The following is a 21203-nucleotide window of genomic DNA, read 5'->3' on the forward strand; positions in this document are numbered from 1 at the left end:
CCAAGGACAACTGTCTTTATTAAAAAGTAAAACTGAACTTACGTTTTATTTCAAATGAACTTTGGCGTTTGTAACTTAATAGTATATAAGTGAATGTAATATTTTAATATTCCATTTGTTTGCCCATATTTAGATAACCTTTGGTAATTCGATATTCATAATAACGATCAAGTATCTATTACAAAATTCATTTTAGTATTATTACACACTTTATCGTCATAATATAGTTTCGATATTTTTATTAATTATATGAGTATGTTTGTATATTATCCATAGCTATCGGTATTTTCTTTTGTTCATAGATTCCTATGAAAATTCACTTACAAACTCTCTCTTCTTCTCTCCTGTTTTAAAGATTGTAATTTTGAAACAATACCTTAAAGAATATTCTGATAATATTTACCATTAAAACAATATAATACTATATGTTTTGATACAGTCATAGCTTTCCATTTGGAAGATTATTGCGAAAGTACGTAATAATTCAATGCCAGAGAAAATTCACGTCGATACAAATTCCGTATGAAACTTTTATCCGAGTCTGTGTTGGAGCAGGTGAAATCCTTATTGCACTTGAAGATTTATAGACTGAATACTCTTTGTTCGACCAAAACCTATTCGCATTCAATATTCACATTCAACAAAATTATATTACATTGCAAATGAATGGACAAAAATACTGAACCACCCGATCACAAGCAGTGTGGCTTTGGAGCTTGAACTGAACTGGGCCTAATTAACTAGATAACCCTTCACGCATAAAGAGGAATTAACGTCTAATTGCGTAAAAATGAAGCCCATAACCAATAACGATATTATACGTCTAATTCCTATTACGCATATAGTTTCTGGAACGGAAAAACATAATAAACATAAACGCTTCTCTAAAATTGCGCTTTTCGAGTTAAGGAGCTACCTTAGGCAAAAAGCCTGTCCCTTTTAGGGCAGTTGTCTATCAACCCTTTATTTAAAAGAGATTTATACTGACAAATATTAAATCAGGATTAATCTCCAAGCTCATCACATCATTAATCCCAATCTTCATTCTCCATGCATGCTTGTAAGTGGGTAGGTTATGGGTACTTTAAACTTTTCCAGTAACTCTGGATTTGGTCCAGGTATGTACAAGGCCTATTCAACCCAATATTTCCATCTGCCTTCCATTAAACCTTGTAATTTTGCAAGCAATTTGTTAGTGCTTCAGTAGAGTTTACTATACTCTGTTAATCAATAATAATAACAAACAAAATCATTTTTAAATGTATTTTTTTTTTTAATTAATGTAGGTAAAGAAGTTCCAAGTGTCAACCTTAAATCCATGCAATCCAATACCGTATTCGCATAGAAACTCTGATGAGTGCAAAGAATGTTCTGTACAATATTACAAGAACAAGTAAAGATCCAAAGACAGGGGTAAGCCGGCGCTAAGTACCACTGGATTATGGTAGAAGATAAGACACGAGAAAGCTTTTGAGACAGAAACAAAAGGGACAATAAAGTTCTTGAAATGAAGCGGGTTTTAAACAAAAGCCAATAAGAATAGCTTCAAAGATAAATGTCGATAAAACGTCTCTACTTGGGGTTAAGGAAAAATGTCAAAGTGCAGTTTCATTGATAACTTTTTGTTTTACTTTAACTATTGGTAAATAATGTTATATCTTAAGTCACTATTCTTATTGATGATCATATTTATTTATCTATTCATGTATTTTACATAAATATTCCACATCATAATTATATTTTAACAATTACTACTAATTCTATAGAATGACACAGTAATACCCACACCGATTACCCTACTTAAAATAATTAAAATATATATTTATATACCTAAATCTTATAAGTAAAAAAATCGCAAGCAACTTTTGTGAACTCAGCCAGTAGCCAAGTTAGTATTTTCTTTATATCATTCTTTATATACAAGCTCGTCTCTGTTTACTACCATAATAGTTACTTTATTTAAAATAGTGCAGATACTACTATGAACAATTTCCTTTAATCATTGAGTGGGTGTAGGAAAATTTTGCTTTATCAAAATAGTTTATGTTAATACATATGTATATTTTGTTAGCACTTCAGTATATTACATAAATAATGCGATACTTACGCATCGTTGTTTTGTCTTACATGCGTCACAAACTATTTTCGACACTAGTAAAAAAAGTATTGTAAAATTTCCTTGTCCTTACATCTATACGTGGGTAACACTGAAAATGTTTAGAACTGGCCATTTAGAAACATTGCTAATGAAAACTTTTTATGAATTTTAGAACTCTTTGATAACCTAATGTAGTAGGTATATTGTATTAATGTAGTAAAGAGACTAAGCAATGAATCAGTAATCATTTAATTGTCTTATTCATAATAGTAGTAGTAGATAGTAAATGCTATAAATTGTCTTTATCTTATTGAAAACAAATAATTTTCACTCTTATAAAACGTGTAAGAAAATGTAACAAACTCACTACAATTGCTACAAATAGCTTGTGCTTGTACTCTTGGTGTTAAATATTTTTAGAATGACAATTATGCATTACTGTAAATTTTTCAATATTAGTACAAAAACTTTGGCTGAGAGCCAACTTGTAATTCAATTGTTCAACGGAGTGCCACACTCAATTTCTCTGATAAATTAATTTCGATAACTTTATACTTTTGTTGAAAACTTCTACCACAGACTATAGCAAATGTGGCTATGAATTTGTCAGAAATAATTCGGGCTTATTTTGCAACTGACGTCATATGCAATTATGTATAAAGAATTTAAATGAACATTCTAATTATATTTTCGTTAAATGTATACTGAATGCTACTCTAAATTGACGTATATTATTGTTATCTTAGCGACAGAAGAAATACTAATTTATTAGCTTTATCCTTAAAAAAATCACATAAAATAACTAATTGGCGATATAACATTAAATTAAAGTTATATAAAATGGTAACTTCTGATATCAAACGGGAAAGACACAATTCTAATTCGCTAAAATATTCAATTAAATTATCGTAGTTTCACTTGATTTTTTTTTACAAGTAACATGCATAAAAGTACAGATTATAACAGGAACTAAATATAGCAAAAAGAAAAGATAAATTATATTTTTAATAAATATTTATTTTCATTAAATACCTACTAACATTCAAAATTCTAAATTCTGAACCGCGTGGATAGATAATGGCTACACCGTACACACTACTACATAATATAAACTGTTTATGTATATATTATCGTATAGCCCCGTCAACAATCGCGCGCTATATTATATACTTGACCTGCGGATATAGATGTTTCACATCAAAAACCATTCTATTTTTAAAAAACTTTACAAGAGGCATTGGTCAATTCGTTATTTGAATTTTACTTCTTACTTCTTTCGTAAAGTGCCAGAGCTTTGTGGCCTAGATAAAAATCTAAAGCCTTCTCACGATCTGGCACTGATTACAATTAGCACGCCTTCTCTATAAAGTGGATCCACTTGAGTCAGCATTTTTCTTGCCAAGTCCGCATCGATACTAAACTTTTAGTGAATTATTGTACTTTCAGAGATGGCTAACGATTTGATGTGTTGGTTAGTAATTGATTTAAACAAAATATAATTATTGGTTCACGCATTATTCAAATATTCCTATTATATTACATAATACTTGACCTTAAGAGGATTCAGTTTAGAGCGTAGTGCACTTCAGCATGCGATTCTCATCCTCGATAAATGGTAGAAACGGTAGTCTCCAACCCAGCTACACCACTTAGTACGCACTAAAAAATACGATGGCAGCGTGTATGGGAAACAGAATAGTAATGCCACTGCTTGTCTATTAAAAAAACTACCATTTTAGTAGTTCTTTTTCTACAACTAAACCACTAACTACTAGTGTCACTGGCTAATTAGAGGCTTTAATATCGACCTTAATCTGGTTAATAATATATTTAAACAAATTGAAAAACTTCACACATTAAACTGAATATTTGTATGTTGAATATCAACAATTTATTTTTGGAATTACCAGCTTCATAGAAAGTCAATAAATTCGCAATAAAAACATCAATCTCATCGAAAAAGCACTAAAATAAGCTTTAGAGAATCGTAAACCGCCGGACGAATGTTAAAAGGTGCGGGCGTGTCCTTGGCGTAAATCCAATACATTATATTTCTTGCAGCTAGCGTAAAATAAAGTAACCTCGTATGTCATAATCAATGTTTTCATGCATATGTTACTTTACGAACAGATTAAAGGATTGGGGGAATTTATAAACACACACTGGTAATTTCCTATTTTATTTCAGAGATTGATTTAAAGAAAATATTTCTAAAAAAAGACAAAAATGTCACTTTCATTGCAATAGTAAGATTAATAGATAGAGATACTGCTAGGTAGGCTGCTAGACTTATCTTAATTTCTAATGTCCAATTCATTTTTGTTAAGTGGACATTCACATTGCTCGAAAGTGCGTTGCCGGTCGTTTAAGAATAGGTACGCTATATTCTTCAAGGACACTAAGTCGCATTGGTCCGGATATACTTCAGCGGGCAGCTGGTTCCACGGGCGATAGTTTAGACGGATCAAAGCGATCGCCTTTGTTAGGAATCGGATATTTTTTTAATTTTCAACTCATTAAGTAGCGTAGTAGAAGTAGATGGCTCATGAGCGCGTCGCCGTTCTTTTAAGAATTAGTGCGCTCTTTTCTTGAAGGACCCTAAGTCGAATGAGTTCGGAAATACTTCAATGTTGTCATATATTGGTACGGCAAAACTATTTTTAAGCCAGTGTGGACGGATGTCGAATTTAATATGTAAAAGCAATTAACAAGGGTATTAATTGCTTATTGTATTATTATTTATTACAAAGTAGGTATTAATCAGGGTACTTTTGCTTAAAATGTGTGGCAAATATCATATCTTAATTAGAAAAACTTTTAAATAAGTTAAATGTTATAAGCCGCATTTAAGCTGGTACTTTCAAAAGCTCAGCTTTCGCAAAGCACGTCGGCAATTATTAGCAAGCGACAAGACCGCAATGTCAGGCTACGGACACGAGTTGCGGCGTTGTTCCATTTAAATATTCTACATTCTCGCTGGTTAATGGATTTTTTTATGTTTAATTGTTTTGTTAATACTTTGAAAGCTAGCATTGTGCCATACTTTTTTTTAAATATAGAACCGGGGGCAAACGGGCAGGAGGCTCACCTGATGTTAAGTGATACCGCCGCCCATGGACACTCTCAATGCCAGAGGTTTCTAATGTAAATTTAAATTTAAATTTCTCAGAATGTTCTATTGTAAACACTGAATTGAAAATGTGAACTATTTCAGGTTTCTGATTACGTTATTTTGTAGTTTGAATATTGTGTATTATTAATCTCAATCCAACAAACTGGCTTTTGTATTGTGATTTTGGAAGACCTTATGATAGCCAATAAAAAATATCTGTTAGCTGTCTTATTCTCTATCCTTATATAGCTTTATCTTGAACAGCTTTATAATACAATAAGTCCATATATTAATTATATTCTACATAATCTAAATACAATTTTTCTATACTAAATTATTGTCTATTATTCTGCAGCCTTGGGCACCTTGATCCTACAGTCATGAATACTGAGCCTCATGAAATTCTCCATCGTTTTATAGAAGGAAATTTAATTGCAGTAATGGATCTAAACGCGCGTCGAGGCAGCGTCGGCGCTGCAGTGGGCGGCGCGGGCGGCGCGCTGGGCGGCGCGGGCGCATAGGGCGGCGCGGTGGCGGGCGCGCGCGCGGTGCCGGCGGCGCATGCACGCCACCGGCCATACAGACCGCTCGGGCGGCGGCGGAGGCGGCTCCTGGCGCCTCCCGCCCGACGAGACTCTACAAGTCGCCGACCCCAAGTCTGCCAAAGAAGAGGTTTGTATAATTTACTACAAATAGAAAATCACTCAGACTCTAATCACCTTCATATCACAGTCTTTAAGTCCACAACTGATAGATTAGATATGTCAAGTTAAGTAAATGTATATGTGCGAAATTTATATATAGAGGACCTAAAACTATATACCCATTTAAAATGGTATATAGATGATCTAGATAACATTGATAACAATCGGTATAAACGTTTAGGGCAAAAGTTTGATTGAAAACTATAATACTGTCGATAAAAGTGTGCACTTTCTAGAAATACACGGAGGAACTTGTATTTTATATTATTACTGAAAAGCATAACTAAATTAAGGCGAGATCTGCTCAACAACAGTGCTCTTTCAGGACCTCTACCCCGGAGATGGACACAATTGGAGAAGCATCATATTTTCGTTGATGGTCATAAGTTTTGTGATCGCCGGAATTGTCACAGCTATCTACCTTTTAGGGTAAATATATATTAATTAAAAAAAAATTATACATTTCTTTTGCATTTCACAAAATTTCTCTTATATTTGAAATATTAAAGTGTAATATTTCTACGTAAATCTTTTAGATTTTGGATGAAACAGTGCTTTTTATCTATTGAAAAGTGATTGAATTCTCCTCTTATCCCTTTAAATTATTTAGATATAAAACTCAAGTGGGAAGAATACTTAGGTATTTCGTTCGCGTCCACTGCATTGCGACGCAGTGACTTGACCGTTGCATTTAGCAAATGACATACATAAATTCTATTTGACCGGCTTCCGTTATATTTCCGTGGGCGACTTGCAATATCCGAATGCCCATGTATTCATTTCTGGCAACAATAGCGAGCCCCGACTATAGCGTGACACGGGCTTCAAGAATATGTCGCATAAATCAGCGCTGAAAATCGTAGACTATGTTGAAAAGACAGGTGCCGTTTTAGCTGTCTGCATAGTTTGAAATTTATCTTTTTTGACAATTAATTAATATGTACGAGTATAGTAAATTATTCAATGTAGCTAGGGTTAGTTTTTTTTAAATTAAAGCACCAATCAAATTTATTGCAGACGTAATTGCTTATTGATATTTTGATTTAGATATGTGGACGAACTATTATATTGGTCGGGTCGTCGTATGCGATTGGACGAGTTTCTTCGCGGTGACCTGGCGGGCGAACGGCTTCCCACCACGTGGGTGAGCGCACACCAGCTGGTCTACCAGGCGGATGACGGCGGACTGCTGGCCCTGAACACCTTTAACAATTCCCTCACCGTACTAGTTACAAATCATACTCTCGTAAGTTCTACAATCATTTTCTTTCTTTGCCACCAAAATACATATAACAGGATACGGGGCGGCTTTATTATTTCCGTTGATCAATTTAGAATCCAGGACGTTAGATATATCTATTGTTTTTTCTGGACCTCAACGTGAATAAACGTCCAGGAAAAAGTTTATGTATGATAAGATATGTTTTATCTGTTGATTAGATAATTTAACGAAATAAAGGAAGCATGATACAATGCCCTAGTGCCCGCTTTTTACGTAATATATTTGATGGGTTCTTCCGCAATACGAACTCATAACCGCTTGCAATAAATCTTTTCGTGCGGATAACAAGTCAAAAGATATATAAGCCAAAGAATATTTTTTGTATGGAACATCTATTTTAACTAGGTTTTTCTTAGTAATTTTCTCGATGTAAAACAATGCAAATTCAATTATCGCTAGGCAAATTGCTCGTTACTTAAACTAGCCCCGCAAAGTGATACGCCTCACGCCTGCCTTGTCTATGATTTATACCGGCGCTCCATCTTATGTAATTACATTCTCCTCTACCTAACTAATTAAAGTCTGCATAAATTTCATAATGTTATTCAGACTATGTAGTAATCATGATATTACAAACAGCAATATTACCTACAATATTTGCCATTAAATAAAGACCTAATATGACAAATTTATTTATGAATTTATATTAATATAAATCCGTTCATTGCCAATAAAAAGTAATGACAGTGTTAATGAAATCATAAGACAATGTCTGATACGAATAATGATTTATGTAATTATTATATAATAATATAAGATAATTATTATATAATATATCATAAATCTACCCTGAGAGATACGACCTCAAACTATTCAAAATTCGAGCGTTCTCCTCCCTAAAAGTCTGGCTACGCACCCACTAAAAATGGGTGCCTATGGAATGCGATGACTGCCCTTTTTGGGCGTCCCGCAGGTTCGTTTGCCCCCTATCATATGAAAAAATTGTAAAACATCATACATAATTTTTTAATTACCTGCTTCAATGAAAGAAAACATGCCAAATCCCAGGCATGCCAAAGTTGGAGCACAGAAGGTTAATTACGAACTTAAATTATTTCTTTATCTACTTCGCGGTATATGCCTATACCGCAAAGAAGACAAAGAAATCTAAGGACTAGACCAGGTCGTAGCGCCACGGTATATAATCCTAGACGTTTTGATAAAAATATGCTTGCAAAGAGTATTTTCTGTAATTTTCTCTTTAAGATAAAAGATATCCTTCTACGTAGAGCAGCGAATCAAATAATTTTAAACGGGAAATATGTTTCCCAGTCTAAATACTCGCAGTCATTAAACAATTTTTTCTCATCAATTTGCAGTTTATGTGAAACCCTCCAATGACCTAAAACATCCGAATGACGATAAAAACGCTTTCGCAACGCATCTTAAATGAGATCTAAATGAAAAACGCAAATTTCGTCATTTCATTCTTTTTATGTTTGCGAGAGATTGGTATAATAACTGGTAATAGTAATAATAATACGCTACACTAATTAATTTGTTCGATTTAATTTAAATTAGGAATTACAATTCTTGAAAAATTATTTATCTTTTATTTACAGAGACAACTAAACGTTCGCGGATATCAGTGTTCGCCTAATCTCCGGTATGTCCTTTTTCAACACAACATCAAAGAGGTAATATATAACATTATAAATATAGATTATAATTCACAAATCGATATATAGATTATATATATTTGACAGTTGAAATATGTTGTGAAAGTTGTGTGTCTGTTGTGGTTGGTCTGAAACTTTAGTTTAAGTTTATGGTATTTTCTGTCAATTCATAAATTGAAGCATTTTAGAATAATATTATTCTTGTTTTGCAGGTGTATCGAAGAACTTTTACTGCGCACTACACTGTATACGATGTCACGAACGAGTGAGTTGGGAGTAGTTATTTGTAATTTATTTCAAAAACTAGTGTCTTTGTTCACTTGCAAATTCTATATTCAAGCCAGTCGTTAGTTATTGTTGCTAGATGATTTTAGCTAAGTGTCAATTCATGCGAGAACTGTGAGCTCATGTATTCAAATCCTGGATTTTAAGTTTAACTTTCTCTGTGCTAAAAGTAGTAATAATACCAGCAAGTTTTTGACTCAGGAATCGCAGAGTATTTCGTGGAACGGTAACATCACCTAATTGCCTTTAAAGATTAATTATCCATAAAATATTAAGCAGAAATATGAAATTACATCAAAACTACATTACCATTTTAGCTTCAAAAATACTTTAATTGATTAACATTTTCTGCCTTCAAACAAAAATAGCGATTGTTGTAACATGCATTTCAATCTCACAAGAACTGCTAAATGTTTTATTATATGTTTGTCTAATCTGCCAAATAAAGTAATATATACGTAGAAGTAGCAGAACGATTTTACTGTGTAACATATAGCCCTGCAGAGTTAAATAAGCTATGAAACTCTAATGACTATTTCTAATTTGTTTCCTTTGAATACAAAGGCGCGAATCAAAATGATGTTTTAATCCAAAGCCCAAGGCACCTCCGCGCCATAGACAAAAGGAATTTTTTTAATCATCGAGAATAAATCTCTCACAAAATGTTCCTATATATTTTCCCTGTTTTTATGAGACGCTCCAAGCACGCACAATAATATATTCGTAAGGTGGGAAAGAATTTTAATGACGTCTTAGACACTTCTTCACGCTCGCTTTGTTTCCCTTTGATTACAGATATCGCTGCTAGGGAGGATTTAATTAAATTTTTACAGAGCCATAAAGGCTGCGTTTAAGAATATTTTTAAAAGTTTCAGCTAAACTCTAGCGCGGGCTAGAACTGCCTTGTCTTACAAAGCAGATTTATGGTCTTAACAGCACCTTCAAGTAGTGTTCTCTAAGCAAACATTTATTCTAGAGAGAAAAATAACTTTGTTTTGTCCGTAATCCGCGCCCGACAAACTTTTGGAATATCAAAGCTGCGAAAGTTGTTTCATTGCATAGTTTTAAAACGTTTGAGCAAATACGTTAAGAGGTTGTTATAACACTTTCGTTATTTAATATAGGTTTTGAGTTTTTATCTTTCTAAAAGTTTTCTTCATATATACAATTGTACTGTAAGTCTGCATGTCATTGAACTCCTCTTAAACGGCTGGACTGATTTGATTGATTTTTTGTATGCGTTTAGGTGGCGTTCTGGATAGTCAACTAAAAAAAATGTTTAGAAATCTTCTGTGCATGGGTTTGTAATTAAACTCGGCAGTACAGATTTTGATCAAAATATAATTTTTATAGTAGAAACTTAATATTGCCTGATACCTACTCGCTTAACATCGGTTTTTTAGCATCGAACTACCAAACATGCAGCATCAAGCTAATGAAATGGTAAAGTATACATAGAAGATTGAAGCTTATCGAAGAGCTATAGCTATACTCTCAAACGAAATTATACCCAAATTTCATTTGTACAATAAAATGCTTTCAGAACTGATTTGCAGTTCGAGAATACATGTAAAATTCAAATCCCTAGTTAATTAAGGAAATGTTCTGAATTAATACCCGGGTATTAGAGGAGTCGCTATGAAATCTCGTTCTAGACAATTTATTGGAACTAGATTTGCATGAATCGAATAATTCAGTTCAATACTAGAGATTTAATTCAATGCTCAAATTTGATAGCTCATAGGTTTTAAAGTTTAATGGAGATTTTTTTTAATATATGACATTATAAAACTGCGTTATGATATCATTGGGGTTGCCTATCTTCTGCATCGGGTATATGTGGTGCGCATTTCTGGTGCAGGGTAGGGTAGGGTTAAAAATATTTTGAAGATAATATCTAACAACCTTGGGTTGCCCCTATCTGCAGTACTGCAGGAAATAGTTATTATCATCAATCGTTATTCAGCGGCATAACCTTTTTACGTTGTTAACCAGATTTCTACTCCCTTTTTCATACACACGTTGTCGATTTTACGTACCGTATGCCAAATAACAACCTGACTACAAATAAAACTAAATACTACTTAATTTCTTTCATATTTTATAAATAAGTATTGAATGAATAAAAATAATACTCGAAACGGTCCAGCCCTCTTTGAATGTTGCGCTAACAACATAAATTGCGATTCATTTTATCAAATATGACATTTTTTTTAAAATAAGTAATACCTAAAAAAGCAAATGCTTCTATTTTTGTTATCAGTCACCACATACCACTGTTCGGTGAGGGTCAAGGTAGTTGGGAGTGGCAGCATGCAGCTTGGCTTGGTACGGAGGGTGCTCTCCTTCTGGCAGCAGACAATGAAGTCCTGGCTCGACCAGCACCTCCAGCAAGAAGAGCCCCTTTACTTCGACTCACTAAGGATGCAAAACCTGGAAGCGTGTATAATGGAGTGTCAGATTGGCTTTATCAAGGTTAGCTCTACATAAATATACTACTTTAAAGCAGGCACAGTAGATTTCCTAACAAACAGATGACAATTGTTTTTAACATGCACTCCTAAAACGAATTTAATGGTGAGCGAGTTCCTCATGTTAAGTTATTCATTCACACGCAGCATCAAAACACGCGAAACCGCGAATGCCAAAAATTTAATACTTTTAATTTGGTGCCTAAGCTAGACATAGATTAGGCACATTAATAGACTTGAACTTGAACTTCTCCAAGAAGAACTAGTCAAATCTTAACCAAGTTCTTCACGCAATGGCGAATACGTTTTATACAGGGATCGTCTTCCAGAACTTCTCTTACCCTGATGAATTCTTCTCCTTCTTTCAATAAATCATGTAGAAATTTCGAATTCCGAATGTTCGGTACTACTATATATTTAATAGTAGTCTAAACACGCAGAACACTTCATCATAAACTTAATTGTAATGTAGTCGGATTGTTCATATACCGGACACTGTTGGTCTTTTTCTGAGAATCCCTGTTAATATTATTTTAAATAATGTGGTTTTGCTATACCTGTAGTCCCGTTTTATTAAAGTGTAAACACAATGAGACTGAACAAAACGAAAAAATGACTTTAAAAACAGTGAAATGATTTCGCTTTTATGATTACATTAATTCGTATCAAACTTTTATAATAATATCTAGAAGTAATATATTGATTATGAAAATTTAATGTGGAAATTATGTATTAGCTTGTCACTTTTATATTAAATCTACATGTGTTCACGTTTTCCACGGCCAAGGTAGATGTGATTTTAATGTTAAGCTTTGTAATGCAATATAAAACTTATAGGTATCGACTTGACTGCGGTGAAATACAAAGTTGAAAACTTTAAAAATTGACGTCGGAAATCGGCTTTACATCATAACTTTCGCGAACTTTGATTTTCGCAACAAACTTGTATCAAATTGATTAAATTCTCTAAGTTTCTGATAGTGTAGGTTAAGTTAAAACATTTCTTATGCAAACAAACTTGTTGCTTCGCTAACTCGCAAAGGCATTTGAAGCATTAGTCACGAACACATACGAGTAACTTTATTCTAGGTAATTTCAGAACCAAGTCTTATTCAGTTCAATACCAGTTTCAGTACCAATCAGTTACAAATTACGTACATATTAAATTATTCAGTTACTATAAAAAGGCAATATTACTTAGAGTAAAGATAAACAAACGTGATTGATTGTTGTACTTTGTACCGAAGGGCTGATATTCAAAAATAAGAGTTATCGCTCATAGCTCTTATTTTATCGGCCTTAGCGTTTAGTCTTAGTCCTTCTGGAGTAAGTTTTACTCGGGAGTTTCAATCTGTATTTCAAAATCCAATACATTTTTAATGTCCCGTACGTTAAAATTGTATTGGGATTGATTGATTGAGTCTCGTTTTAGAATCTTAACAATTAACCTTACGGGCTTATATATTTATATCGATTTTATAATCAATATTTTATTGTATTCGCAGAGGAGGTGACAAAGACGGCAACAGCGACTTGGGGCTCAGCTGATGGTGCGTTCGTGATGTACGTCCGATATGATGACAGTCTGGTATCTGAATTACGGCTGCCACGCATCTCCGAGGGTATCGGAGGAGCAGTGGCGGCCAGGTCAGGCTTTCTGCTGCCGGCGTTCAACAACACTATTCCAAATATCTTCCCAGATCACATCACTATTAGATATCCTACGGTATGTAATATGAAGTATAATGACCGCAATTGGTTAACAAATCTATAAACTTACTAATAATATATACCTATGATGATTAAGAAAAGTTTTATGTACATAAGTGCAAAGAGAAGGAACAATTTTCTTTTCTTTAGATACACAAAATAGTACAAGTCATGTCAATTATACATAGTACATGAAAAAAATATTTACTTTTAAATCCAATGTCTAAATCCAATCCTAGCATTTTTCATATATTATACATGCCTATTACAAATATCTAGAGACAATTAGTTCTGTTGCTTTATCGCCATTTATGAATTCAAGCAAGATATGGGCGGAAAATGTCATGTGCATTGCTGTTTTTAAAATGTATTCCAATTTAATTATTTGCGAATCATAAAATATTTCGCAATAACGAGCCTCATCCACTAGAGGCGGCAAACTGCCACTCAACGGGGCTTTTCTGGGTAATTTGCAGCCACAATACTGGAGTTGACTGTGAAACGGCAAACTCTTTTAATATGAGATAATATTCAATAAATTTATTACTAACGAGAGAGTTAAAGTCTTCATAGAAAATTCGTTGCTAAATAAAAAAGTTGTAGTTGTAAGCTGTAAGCGTGGCATTATAGGAACAAATATTTTTCTTTATTTTTTTTGTTGCCATAAAAAAATTACTAAAAAACAATTACTAATGAAAAAAGTACTTCGAAACACTATCATTAAATTACCTTCTGTTTTCAGCCTGGCAGTTCAATACCCAAAGCTATACTGTGGATAGGCGAGGTTCTAAACGTAACATCACCTCCGCGATGGGAAGTCAAACCTCCTAGTACCTTAGATGGAATGTAAGTATTTTGATTTCTGATTAATGATCTAATACAAATCATAATCTAATTTACAATTTAGTTTTTGTTCGAAGTTCCAAATTCCAATTCTCACCAATTTGCATGGGTCCCTGTCAGTAGTTAACACAGATATTTAAAGAATATAGCTTTTTCTCCAAAAACATGTTACATTGTATGTATATTATTAATACTGATTTTAGGTATGCTTTAACAATTTATAAGGGCTCTTGCTAGATAAATATTTTCTCATAGACAATTAACCAAGTTTATGTTAGGAATTTTTGTCATGGCCACCCCAAAAGCCAATGTTGTTATTATTTTTTTTTTTTTTTTTTTTAGCTAACCAAAAACTATATAAGTGTTTATTTAATTTTATAACCACTACTGTGAAACAAATTTAATGCTGTTGTGTTTTTATCTGTAATTATTTTAGTTTAGCTTATTTTTGTTTTTATTGTATGTTTGTATGCCTATGGACTTGTTTCCGGCGAATAAATGATTTAAAAAAAAAAAATGTTGTTATTTTGAAATTTAGCTAAAATAATAAATATCTTCAGCAATTTGATTAATCTTTTATAAATTATTAATCAATCCTCATGAATAAACAGGGAATACTATCTCATATCAGCCCAGTGGGTGGGCAAAGAAAACTCGCATGTAGGTGTAGTGTGGATGAACCGAGCGCAGAATCTTACAGTTTATAGCAGTTGTTACGCACCCAATTGGACATGCACTGAGGTACTAGTTTCAAAGTTCTTAATAATAAAATATTATCTAACTTTTTGAAGAATAAATTATATGTTAATCTTGCAGACACATTCCGAGAAAGCAACAGATGAGCCATGGTTAGAAGTTCATCAAAAGCCAGTGTACTCTGAAGACGGTAGTGCCTTCCTTCTGCTAGCTGCAGTGCAAGAAGGTGGTGGACAGTACTACACGCATATCAAACATGTCGACGTGTTACGACAACGAATCGCAGTACTTTCCCATGGAAAAGTGGAAGTGGCTGAAATCCTGGCATGGGACCAGGAAAATAATTTAGTTTATTATTTAGGTATGTTAATTAATTATACTAAGTGTTTTAAAATTTTTTAAGTGTTGGTACACATAAACAATTCTGTAGCATGAAGAACCTATTGGAGCAAAGTTCTATTTATATATATTACTTATGGATAAATATTACTACATGGCCTTATTGTTCTTATAAATAATATATTTTTATATACTTATTCTATTATTTATTTTTCTATTAAAGGTTTAGACAGAGAAAAATTGTACATACCTAACCTGCATCCTGATATGGTCAAGAAAGCAAATCAAATTAAGTATTTAGCTTGAATGTCGCTGAGTGGTTTTTATCAACAAAGTATTAACAATCACTTAGGCTTGCTTAGTTTGTCCTGGTATAAAGAAGCAAGCAGTTGCAAGATTTTTTTAGCTAGAACAACCACAGCCACATAATACATAGAATATACAGTATTTCCTAACCTGACATATTCCGCCACCATTGTTCCCATTTTAATTTGTCCTTATATTTGGTGAAAACATTTTCTTTGTTTCTCTCTGTGTTGCACGGTCATGGTGTGAATTGTTTGGTGTGTATCTTAGCTAGATAAAAATTTTATTTTTTTACAACAGGTAGTGCTGACAGACCTGGTCAAAGACATGTGTATGTGGTGAGGGACCCAAGTTATGGTGGTGGAAGTAACTCAGTGAGGGCCAGAGCTGAGAGAGAAGAACCTCGTTGCCTTACATGTGAGCTAGCTGTATGGCCAGCACGGCTTCACTATGCCAACTGCACATTTTGGAGTGCAACATTCACCCCTCCAAAACCAAAAGTGGGCATTACTCATTATGTCCTTGAGTGTGGTGGTCCTGGACCTCCATTAGCGGGACTACATGATGCTAGAACGCATAAGTTAGAAAGAATATTATATGACACGAGGCCTTATAGGTTAGTACTATGTGTCTACAATTTCTTAGTTCTTAAACTTTGTATTTTTGCATAATCTTACCCATTATACTTTACCTTTTACTAAAGTAAGAACTCTTGATATAATTGACATGATTGTTGCTACTGTAGAACTGTTTTTTACTAAGAAAATCACTCTACTAGTTAGAGTGATTTTCTTATTTGATAAAAAAATTCTTTCAGATCAGTACGTTTACGTGAACTAGCGCTTCCTTCGCGGCGTTCGTTCGACGTACAATTAAGCAGCGGCTCTAAAGCACGCGTTCAGCTGTTTCTGCCACCCTCTTGGAGGGAGGAGTTAAGAGATGCTGCTTTTCCCGTTCTTGTGCAAGTGTGAGTCAATACATTGGCTGAAATACTAATAATCCCCAGAAAGGTCTATGCTATTTTGAAAATGGGTATTCCATGGGTACACCAATGGGTAGTGCATTTAAATTAGAGGCTGCCTAATTATATTTTTTTATAAATTAGTTATGGTTATCAAATAAATATGTTAATTATGTTGACAATAATTTGCGATAATTTTCTTATGAACCAATACTAACATAGCAAGACTGCAGTCTGACAGTTAATATATTAATATTAAATTGTTTCATGTCTGAGAATTATGCATTAGTTTAATATAAATAAATTCTACATGATTCCAGTGATGGCAGACCTGGTAGCCAGCAGGTGACTGATAAATTCGCCGTAGACTGGGGTACGTACATGTCGTCACGTAACGACGTCGTGTACGTGAAGTTGGACGTTGCGGGCGCCAGGGGACTCCCCAGGGCCTTGTTAAGAGGCCGACTGGGAGGAGTAGAAGTCGCTGATCAGCTGGCTGTTATTAGGTTTGTTTCTGCAATAGTTTTAATTATTTACACTGTAATACATATAATTTAAAGAAACAGAGATTCATTGTGTAACAAGCGTTCTTACATTGCACTTCTAGGCAAACTAAACGAGAGAATCAGTATTTCAAATATTTAGTTCTAAAATAATTTTTTGAATCTAAGAATAAATGAAATTATATTTTCGTTTGGAAGGGCTTATTACAACTATAACCTTTTAGGTCTGGGCCTCAGATTTCTGTACATGTTTCGTGATCATATTTGTTTCATTATGTGTCTAAGACCTGCTTCCTCACATATTTTCCTTCACCATACAATATAGTCTTAAATGCGCACTTAAAAAGTTTATTGGTGGCAATTAGGGTTCGAATGCTGCAGTCATTAGGCTAACACTAAGCTTAGACTATCAGCTGGCTTTCCAAATATAGTGATTTAATCTCATTTCTCAGTAAAATACAAACAGCATAGCATAGCAATTTAAATCAAAAAAATAAATATATTATATTTTTTCAGATATCTTCTAGAAACATTTAAGTTCCTAGATGTAACGCGAGTAGCTGTTTGGGGCTGGGGCTACGGCGGATACGTGACCGCCATGTTGCTTGGCTCACAGCAAGACACGCTCAAGTGCGGCATCGCTGTTTCGCCTATAACCGACTGGCTCTATTATAGTGAGTTTATTTATGGAAATACAGAAAATAAGACATCATATTTGAGTTGAATTGACACAGCAGAATTACTATTTTTTATTATGTTCGGAGGATCATCTTTTTCTTCTGTCATCATTTTTTTATCATAACTCACAGTTTGTGGGTGCCGTAACGCGTTACGTAACGAAGGGATTTACCCTTCCAAATAGTGAACTATTAAAGGCAAGCTTAACAGAATTGAAAATTACAATTTGTATAGGTTCTATAGTCACTAATAATCTGATTTTTTAAAGATTGAAATTAACCCATAAAATTAAATATAGTAAAAATATTATATAATTAATAACATATTATCCTTAGATTCAGCATTCACGGAGCGAGTGCTCGGCCAGCCTTCAGTGAACTACAAAGGCTACGTGGAGGCAGACGCGTCCCAACGCGCGCATCACGTGCCCCCGCACGCCTTGTACCTCGTGCACGGATTGGCCGACATGAGCGCGCCCTACCCGCACGCGCTGCAGCTAGCTCGAGCTCTCACTGATGCCGGCGTGCTGTTCCGTTATCAGGTAACCCATCATATCCCTGACGTCTGTATTTGGTGCTTGACGTTATTGATCGTTTGATTTTGGATGCTTTATTTATTTTTTTTGCTTTATTACAGCATCTACAGATCTATACAATATACAATTCGTACAATGTATTAAATTCTGAATTTAAAAAAAAAACTTTTTTATTTGCAGCAAAAGCTTACCTAAACTTAAAACTACTAAAAAAATATAAAACCTACTATTTGAAATAAAAATACTTTATACTCTTCTCTTTCAGCAGCTGTAAAAAATTGATGCATACATTTTTCATACATCAAACAGTTGCATATTATACACTACATGTTCATGAATCACTTCAGGTATACGCAGACGAAGGTCACGACCTCAAAGGCGTCATAGAGCACGTGTATCGGTCGATGGAAGACTATCTTCGCGAGTGCCTGTCTCTCGACCCGGAAGACACCAAACTGCCTCCTCCCGATAGATAAAGACTGCAAGGTAAAAACAGTAATACAGTTAAAAACTTAAAAATCATTCTGAGTTTATATTACGAATTTAGTCATGGTTAGAAATTGCTTTACAGTTTTAGTCCTGTTAAAATTTATTAATTGTATTAAAAATTTAATTATTGTATTAAAAATTTAATTATTGTATTAAAAATTTAATTATTGTATTAAAAATTTAATTATTGAATTAAATATTTAGTTATTGTATTACAAATGTAATTATTAAATTAAACAGGTATTTATTTTATTAATTTTTTTTGGGAATTTAATTTGATTATAATAAAATATTTTCGCTGTGATTTTTGCAATTCTCAGCAATAAATTTTACTTATTAATTACCTTATTTGTAAATATGTATATTGCTTGATGCGTTCTTTATTTCATTTAAAGTATGGCGAAGGCTAATTGTGATTAGATATAGTTAAATTGCTGTTGGGTGACTTAATACGTACTAAACTAGCTTTGTATATTAGAAATCGAGTAATACATGTTTGGGAAATTCAGTATTGTAGACCATTTGGTAGTAAGGGCTAACATTGCATTGTCGGACTACAGAATGTATTCTATATGCACTTTGGTTATTAGCAAACTAAACATATATATTAAGTTTATGTTTGATTATAAAATACATTATTATACATCATAGATTGAAAATTTTATAAATGTGAGATTATTGCAACTGCTATGCAATAAAATATATTTCATATTAAAAATATTATTTTCCATTAATATACGTAAAAATTTTAATACAAATCTGTAACCCAACGAATTCCCAATACATGGCAAGTCTTATCGTCAAATTACTAGAAACTATGAACCTTATCCTATAATTAAAATGTCGTCGTTTTCTTCTTGTACTTAAGAGCTCTTTTGATAAACTTGTGATCATATTTATGCATGTAGCATCTCGAGCTTCTCACTTAGGCTTTACTCTCCATTTTCTACAAATTTTCGGCAAATAGGGATTTCTACACTTTCTACTTTAAGAGCGATAACTAGAGCCAAGAATAATCAACGTTTTTGCTTCAGAGTTTTGAACAAATACTAAAGTTACTAAACAATTTAAATAAAAGTCTTGTATCAAACAATTTGGTCAGATTTGGATCACACGAAGATGAGAGATAACTATTTAATTTTATTTAATTAAACAAACTCCCTTATCATCAACACACAAAAAAATAATTTCTGATTATTCTGTGGCTCGTTATATTACCATGTTATTCATTCTGATTTACATAGTTATACAATATGTAACAGAAACCTTGTTTATTTGAAGCTAGCTCAAAGTTCAATAACCTTGGGGTCATTGACCTTTCAAAGATCAAACTTGACCAGTCAGATGATCATTAGAAATATTCACATTTAAGACTTAATTGTTTCTCGCCTAAAAGGGCCTATTTATAAAAATCATTGATGTCGCCTTAAAATAAATGTTTTTGTTACATATTGTTGTGTGATAAATACAATCCATCACAAATTAATAAAGAGCTTACCATTTAGGGAATACTAGAAATGTTTAAATTAATGCTAGTCCTAGTAACAATAGTAGCTACTGATTAGTAATTTTGGAAGATTGACAGGATTTTCTTCATAATTAAGAATATTGGATAATTTAGATAAAAGTGTCCTTGAATCATGCTCCATAAGACTTGGCTTAACGACTACCAACTACAAAGTCGAGTCTTTCATAGTTTTTTTGTTTAATGCGAAATTCGCTTATATCAGTAAGAAAAATATTTATGAACAATTCTTCCAAAATTTCTTTACTAAAGTACTTTTAAATGTGGGTATAGTCTGACGCAAATTGTCAACTTAAAAGTTTGCCTCAGACTACCCACATCTTTTAAATTAATTGCATAACTTGTCATCCTTATTTGTAAATATCATCGTTTTAACATTAAACTAGTAAGTGCCGATACAAAAGCTACGTAGAAGTCAATGATAGATGTTGTTCAATCGGCAGATAATATTAATTATTAATATTGCCATACGTTCATTTCCTCAACAAAAGACTTATAGTCCTTTGGACTAGATTCAACTTCAAATGAAATTTAAACTATTTATCGGTATATTTGGTATAATTGTTACGAATGATTCGTTTTTATTTTTTAATACGATTATTTATGTTTTTGATTAAAACGATTTGGTTTCTTCTCTCTCTATTTAGCATCCGTTGATTTGTGGAGCAAATGAACGATTGGGCAATAAAATTATTACTAAATAAGTACTTTGTTGTTGTTGTATAGATATGTCTACTAATATTTGTTAAGTGTTATTGAGTAAATTCATAGACGCATATCGTACATTCCATGTTTGTGAAGACTGCCAATTTGGTCTAAATTTTACAATTAATACGATATGTCGACGATATTATTTTGCCGTTATGGTCTAAGGATGCTGTGATTCTTCTATTGCGTAATTTTACTAACCTATTAAAATATATTAGATAATAAACTCTTCTTTTAATAGGTCTATAGGAATCGTATTGAAATAATTTTAGATAAAGAAATTCTATCATATATTGCTTTGTTCACATAAAATGACAATATAAACGGTCTATATACATC

The 21203-nt window shown here is 33.1% G+C and overlaps 1 protein-coding gene across 3 annotated transcripts in view; it reads left to right on the forward strand.

Annotated features, from left to right (window-relative positions):
* LOC110993597 (inactive dipeptidyl peptidase 10) overlaps nucleotides 1-18742 on the forward strand; it is a 75930-nt gene extending 57188 nt beyond the window's left edge. For 2 of the 3 annotated variants that reach the window (XM_045628935.1, XM_045628936.1), the window contains exons 3-19: nucleotides 5649-5882; nucleotides 6240-6343; nucleotides 6962-7160; nucleotides 8759-8833; nucleotides 9028-9080; nucleotides 11364-11575; nucleotides 13077-13297; nucleotides 14024-14127; nucleotides 14736-14865; nucleotides 14941-15181; nucleotides 15383-15448; nucleotides 15766-16081; nucleotides 16283-16432; nucleotides 16747-16932; nucleotides 17446-17603; nucleotides 17943-18148; nucleotides 18490-18742. In XM_045628935.1, coding sequence (XP_045484891.1) covers nucleotides 5772-5882; nucleotides 6240-6343; nucleotides 6962-7160; nucleotides 8759-8833; nucleotides 9028-9080; nucleotides 11364-11575; nucleotides 13077-13297; nucleotides 14024-14127; nucleotides 14736-14865; nucleotides 14941-15181; nucleotides 15383-15448; nucleotides 15766-16081; nucleotides 16283-16432; nucleotides 16747-16932; nucleotides 17446-17603; nucleotides 17943-18148; nucleotides 18490-18618 — 2661 coding nt within the window. In that variant the 5' untranslated portion in view covers nucleotides 5649-5771 and the 3' untranslated portion in view covers nucleotides 18619-18742. The remainder of the gene's footprint in view (nucleotides 1-5648; nucleotides 5883-6239; nucleotides 6344-6961; nucleotides 7161-8758; nucleotides 8834-9027; nucleotides 9081-11363; nucleotides 11576-13076; nucleotides 13298-14023; nucleotides 14128-14735; nucleotides 14866-14940; nucleotides 15182-15382; nucleotides 15449-15765; nucleotides 16082-16282; nucleotides 16433-16746; nucleotides 16933-17445; nucleotides 17604-17942; nucleotides 18149-18489) is intronic. The other variant, XM_045628937.1, reaches the window with a different exon arrangement.
* Nucleotides 18743-21203: the final 2461 nt, after the last annotated feature.

The sequence above is a fragment of the Pieris rapae genome, chromosome 7 (genome assembly GCF_905147795.1).
Source record: "Pieris rapae chromosome 7, ilPieRapa1.1, whole genome shotgun sequence".
Classification (NCBI taxonomy): Eukaryota; Metazoa; Arthropoda; class Insecta; order Lepidoptera; family Pieridae; genus Pieris; species Pieris rapae.